The following is a 6,344-nucleotide window of genomic DNA, read 5'->3' as shown; positions in this document are numbered from 1 at the left end:
CAGATAGACATTCTTCTGGTATTCTTTGCTTTCTGCCAAGATCCATCTAACATTAGCTATAATATCCCTAGTACCATGACCTCTTGTAAATCCAGCCCGCACATCTGGCAGTTCTCTGCTGACATACTGTTCCAAACGGTTTTGGATTATTTTCTTGCACAGCAGGGTATAGTAGGGAAAACGGTTCATTTACAGGCCATTACTCCTGGAAGCTACTGTTCCCAAAGGACGGAGAAGTTCAAGTTCCGGTCCGCGTGGGTGTGGCACCTGGTATAGATGGGATCTCCCCTGGGCTGACAACTGTATGGTCTCTTAGGGGGAATCAGGAGCAGCAGGGAAGGAGTTCCCACCCTCAAGGAGCTAACAATACTGCTGAGACAGCTTTGTTGTTGTTGTTCAGTGCCGCAGAGTCAAGTAGGACTCCTAGCAACCCCAAGAACAGCAGATCTGAACCCTGTTCTACCCCGCACCACCCACAGCTTGCACATTATGTAAGAACTAGTCAGCATCATGCAAATATTGTAGCACACGCATGTCTCTAAGTTACAACAGGTTTTTAACGTGTGTTGCTGTTAATTGCCATCAAATTAGAACTGACTCATAGCTCACACCCCAATGGGTTTGCCCATCTTTCACCTGTGGAGCAGCTGGTGGATTCGAACCACCTGCCTTTGGGTAGGCAGCACAACTCCTTGCCCCCTAGGCCAACAGAGCTCCACTTAGTATTGCAGAAGTAGATACAACGTGTTACACAACTGATCCTTATGCCAGTAACACCCTGAACAGTCTACTAGGAGTGCCAGATACATGCGCCTCGGTTCACATGGTCTAACATAACCCCAGATTCCAGAGCATTCTTAAGAAGCTCAGGGACTCCGAAGTTATGGGGACAAGAGAGAGCAGAGGTGACCTGCAGCGCTGGCTCCGTAACGTTCCCAATAAATACTGACTGAGAGATGAATGCCACGGACCGGGGACACTGAGGTAATACCTGCCCTCGAGAGTTCAGCATGGTCCGGGGAATGAGGGACAAGGTGATGGAAGTGACAGGTGGAGGTGTACAGAGCGGGCAGGGACGGGGGCCACCACATCCTGGCATGGACCCAGCACTTCTCTAATACAACAGGCCAAGACTTCTGTGGGCCCCCCGTGAACCCCTCAGGGCCTGAGGAACCTTTTTCCAGGGCAGGAGCCTAATTGGCAGTAAAATGCTCTTCAAAAGAGCAGAGCAAACAGATTATTTTCTCTGCAAGAAAATTAACATCACAGCACCTCATATAATGCTGAGCACACAGCAGGCATTCAATAAATGCTTGCTAAATTAATTCACAAAGGGCAGGACTCTGTTGCATTCTGCTGTAATTTGGTCAGATATGAAAGGTAATTCTTAAAGGGAGGAAAAATAATTGTGAAAGTCATTGAGCTCGTCCTTGCCTGTCAGTATCTGTCCTCACGTGCTGACAGTGTCTGTCCTCGCGTGCAGTCTGTCCTCACAGGCCGACTGCCTGTCAGACGCTGACAGTGTCTATCCTCACACACTGACTGTCTTTCCTTACAAGCCGACAGGGTCTGTCTTCACACACTGACCGTCCTCACACACTGTCTGTCCTCACACACTGTCTGTCCTTGTACACTGTCTGTCCTTGTACACTGACTGTCCTTACACACTGTCTGTCCTCACACACTGTCTGTCCTTGCACACTGTCCTCACACACTGTCTGTCCTCACACACTGTCTGTCCTCACACACTGTCCTCACAAACTATCCTCGCACACTGTCTTTCTCGCACACTGACTGACTGTCCTCAGACACTGACTGTGCTCGCACACTGTTTTTCCTCACACTCTGTCTGTCCTCACACACTGTCTTTCTCGCACACTGACTGTCTGTCCTCACACACTGTCTGTCCTCGCACACTGACTGTCCTCACACACTGTCTTTCTCACAAACTGACTGTTCTCGCACACTGACGGTCTGTCCTCACACAGTCTGTCCTCACACACTGACTGTCTTTCTCACACACCAACTGTGCTCACACACTGACTGTCCTCACACACTGTCTGTGCTCACACACTGTCTTCACACACTGTCTTTCTCACAAACTGACTGTCCTCACACACTGTCTGTCCTTGCACACTGTCTGTCCTCACACACTGACTGTCCTCACACACTGACTGACTGTCCTTGCACACTGACTGTCCTCACACACTGACGGTGTGTCTAGAGAATGGACTGTTAATGTGCTGGTACTACGGCTGGAAGCACAGGTGGACTCCTGAGTCAGCCCAAGCAGGCCGGCTGGTGGGAGCCACCGACAGGACTCACCTCCTTGATGCGCACTCCCTTCTGCCCCCTGGTGGCGCTCAGCAGCAGCTTCCTGAGCTGCTGGTCACCCACCGCCTTTGGGAGATTGTGCAGGCAGAGCCTGGTCTGGGAGACAAAGATATTCTGGTCCTTGAGTTTCTGGTGCTTCAGGAGCTCAAACTGAAAGAACAACAAATAGTTAACAATCCAACCTTGAAAAAGGCAGGCTGGTGATTGAGCAGAAGGAATCACGACCCCACTGAATAGTCAGACACAGGGGAAAAGGCTCGTCAGCCTGCAGCCTTAGAACGAACGCCGCCCTGGGCAGGTTCGCAGAGGTGGTGGGGGTGATGATAACAGCAATGGCTCAGGAGTCAGCCCCGAACGAGAAAGCTAGCTGAAACTGCAGCACTTTTACAGACAATTGTTAAGCCTCATCTTTTTTCCATCCACAAAATAGAACTGTGGATCCAAGTATAAATTAATGCTTATGACGTGAGACCTAACTCAGATAATATTCATGAAATCTCCAGCTCAAAACCTGGCCCAGAGCAAATAGTAAATAATACTGAAGTTAACATCTATGTCCAACCCCTTATTTACCCACCAACTCAAACCAATTATCTAGTCCTTCCAGAAGGAAATGGGATTATTTAAAGAATATTTTTCAGAGACTAAAGTCTCATCTCAATGCTGCCACCCTGAGGCGAAGGAATGTCCCTGCCACGGAAAGGCTGCCACAAAACTCAGTCCTTGGAGACCTGTGTCTAAAAGGAAACGGCAGCCTTCTCCATCAGGACTTGTTTTGTTTAAAATAAACAGAAATAAAGCCTTACATTTTTCTCTCTCTTAGCAGATCTTAATCGCCCTGATCCGTATGTGTGTTAGAGGCACCAACAGATGAGAGATAAATGAGTTCTCTGAGAATGAAGGCTGAAGAGAAGCAGCCTGGTGCCCCCTCCCACTGTCCTGGGCAGCCTGGGACTGCTGTGAATTTACAGAACATATGTACACTCCAGTGAGCCTTTACTAACAATATTAGTTCTGAGAAAAGGAAATGTCACCATGCCATTATGATCAGGAAAGAGCAAGTCATGCTCCAGATCTCAACCATCAAACAGTGGAGAAGACAGGAATAGAATCTGTGACACAAAACAAGACACCAGGTCTTTGCTGTCACGGCATCTCCTCTGTTCAGACTCTTTCACACTTTAAGTGCCATGGCTAATCTCTAAATGGTTACACATCTTTACCATTCTGGACTGGATTAGCTTTTTCACGATAAACTCTATTAGTGTTTTATTGTTAGGCGCCATCAGGTCAGTTCCAACTCATAGTGACCCTGGGAGACACAAAACAAAACACTGCCCCGTCCTGCACCGTCCTCAGTCACTGCTGTGTGGGCTCAACCCAGCTCACTGAGAACGTGGACGATGGACAACAGGGCTGAGGAGCTGAAGCCTCTGCATTCTGGTCCTCATGAGGGTCGAGTACATGGGAAAAGAAAAACTACTGGGGACTAACACCACCAAACTGAAAAGACACTTCACGGCATCAGCTGGCTGTTCTGATGCCACAAATGGAAAACTCCCAAAATAAGTATTTTTCTAAAATGATCCTAAAATCCAGACACTAGCTCCACCCACCAAGCAAAAAACCCTGTCATTGGCATTACCTTCCAAGTCCCCAGTCTACTTCCTTCCCTAAGAACTGCAGCCCACACTCATCCTCCTTACGGATGTGGTCATGCATTTATTCTGACACCTGATTATCTACACACAGCTCTCGTCTCCAGTTTTTACTGTATCCCTCACAGTATGCTCTTCTGCAAACACTGCTGAGCATTCAGAAAACAGAGGATAAGAGCCATTCTTCTGACAGCATGAAGTGCTAATGTATCTGTACAGCGCTGGATTAAATGCTGGAGCACCTGTGTGTTGTTCTAGTACGACTGTACACTGGGTCTGTGACCTCTACTGGGCTCTTTAGTACTTGACATCATCTAGATGGCATGGGGTAGGAGGGGTTCAGACCTGTTGTTCACAGGGTCTCGACGAGATGTACTCGACTCAACAGCACCTACCAACAATAGTGTCCCCTGCTGCTATCAGGGAGCTCTGGTGGCCTTGCAATAAAAAGCTGTGCAGTCAGCCCAAAGGCAGGTGGTTCAAATCCACCAGCTGCTCTGCAGGGAAAAGATGGGCAATTTACAGCCCATCCTGTGCAATTTACAGCCTCTGAAAAGCTGCTGGAGGCTCAACTATGAGTCAGTTTAGACTCGACGGCACACAAGGATCATCTGCCTTCAGTGATGATTTTCTACTGACTTACATAATCAGCCATGCGGACACAGAAGGCTGGAACCTAAGCTACTCACCCGCTCTCTCTTGGCCATGTCGGCAGCGCTCACCCCCTCCGCAGCCTTCGTCCCAGCACGAATCACTGCAGAAAGTGGGAAAAAGGCCAAGACGTCACCAAGGGAATTTTCAACTGAGCAACAAGAGGAATGTGATTTGAATGATGCAAACTGTGCACAGGGCCCAGAGGACTGTGCTGGCCAGGACATGCTGGCATTTGGGTGGGTCCAGAAATAGGCTACAGGGCTAAGGACTGGACCCAGGGCCGCTCTCAAGGACTACAACTGTAAACATATTGTTCGTTTGTGTCTCTGCTCTCTGTTCCTCCGAGGCACTTCACAGACATACCCAGAGTCAGATGGGAATGCCTTCGGGACGTCTGGAAAGTAAGTACAATTTAGGTATTTGGAAAACAACTAGCTGCACCCATACTCGCCCTTGGAATGTGGCTGCTGGTCCTGCACCTGGGGCCCTTACCCATCAGTGAGAGAAGCCAGCCTACAATCACACCCCCACGTATAGACCTGGTGCCACAGCCCACGCAGCCAGCAGAGGTGGCCTCATACATACCAAGTGACCTAACAGAGGGCTGCTTTTCTTGGAAAAGATAATTCCTAACTTACTGACATTAAAGGAAAGAGGACGGGTGCCTATTTTAAAATCATAAACAATCTAGAGTCATTTCAGTCATTATTTTTCAACTCCTTTAGAAACCGTCTTCTTAGAAATGAAGGCATGTGGCGGTCATTTGACTTTCTCCTCTCTCTCTGCTCTCCCAATCTGCAAATGCAAGGGTCTGAGGGCAAGGGGCAGACATGTGTTTGGAACAGGCCAACCTATGAAGGTAAGAGTTTCCTAACAGAAAGCCACAAGTGTTGATGGATGAACAGCAGAGTACAGTCGGTGGGGATGTCTGGGTCCCAGGGCTCACGTCACCCTCCACTCCACTACTCACAGCCTTCTCTGGCCAGATAGAGGTTCCGGGTGCCTGTCGGCTTCTTCACCTTCTTCGTCTGAAGCTTTGCAGCTTCATCGCGGGTCACTGCTAAGTCAATCTTGAGCTGACGGCCATCAAGTTTAAGCCCCACACCCTGCAAAAGATTGGTACCTAACAGCTGACAGGAAGCGCCAAGGACAATACAGCCAGTCTCAAGTTTGCCAAAGAGCCCAACCCCCAGGATGTGCCAGCCCAGCTGGTTACAAGTGGGCCACTGGGCCTCACCGCATTCAGGAGAGCTGTGCAAACAGCTGTGTCCCCAAGGCTGCCAGCAGAACATAATCTATTTTATGGGAGTTGATTAGTGCTTAAATTGGCCCAAATTCTGGAAAATGATCTGTGAACAGGCAAATTTTTAATATTCCAAAGAAAGCTGACGAAATGATCAAGTGCTAATGCTATCAAGAGAATTTAGGCAATAATAGCAAGAAGGATAATACAATATCCCCAAACAACTATCATTTTGTTTTAGAAAATATACTGAAAAATTCCCATCATCCACACACTTTCTCATTTACTTCACTTCACTAACAGCTTTCACTCCCTCTTGTCCAGTCTCATCAGCCTAGACGTAGACATGATCCAGACACAGCAGATATTAAGACACACCTGCTTCCTCACCTGTAAGATGGGGCTAATTTCCAAGCTATCTCACAGGGCTGACGGAAGGATTAAACAAGGTAATG

At 48.3% G+C, this 6,344-nt stretch overlaps 1 protein-coding gene across 2 annotated transcripts in view; it reads right to left on the bottom strand.

Annotated features, from left to right (window-relative positions):
* RBM28 (RNA binding motif protein 28) overlaps nucleotides 1-6,344 on the bottom strand; it is a 32,858-nt gene that overhangs the window by 8,103 nt on the left and 18,411 nt on the right. For both annotated transcript variants that reach the window (XM_006896069.1, XM_006896070.1), the window contains 3 exons: nucleotides 5,617-5,752; nucleotides 4,682-4,746; nucleotides 2,326-2,484 (listed from right to left, as the gene is read on the bottom strand). In XM_006896069.1, the coding sequence (XP_006896131.1) occupies nucleotides 2,326-2,484; nucleotides 4,682-4,746; nucleotides 5,617-5,752 (360 nt within the window). The remainder of the gene's footprint in view (nucleotides 1-2,325; nucleotides 2,485-4,681; nucleotides 4,747-5,616; nucleotides 5,753-6,344) is intronic.

Source organism: Elephantulus edwardii, unplaced genomic scaffold (genome assembly GCF_000299155.1).
Source record: "Elephantulus edwardii isolate Elephantulus edwardi_28Jun2011 unplaced genomic scaffold, EleEdw1.0 scaffold00181, whole genome shotgun sequence".
Lineage (NCBI taxonomy): Eukaryota > Metazoa > Chordata > Mammalia > Macroscelidea > Macroscelididae > Elephantulus > Elephantulus edwardii.
This window is presented reverse-complemented; position numbering and strand designations above follow the sequence as displayed.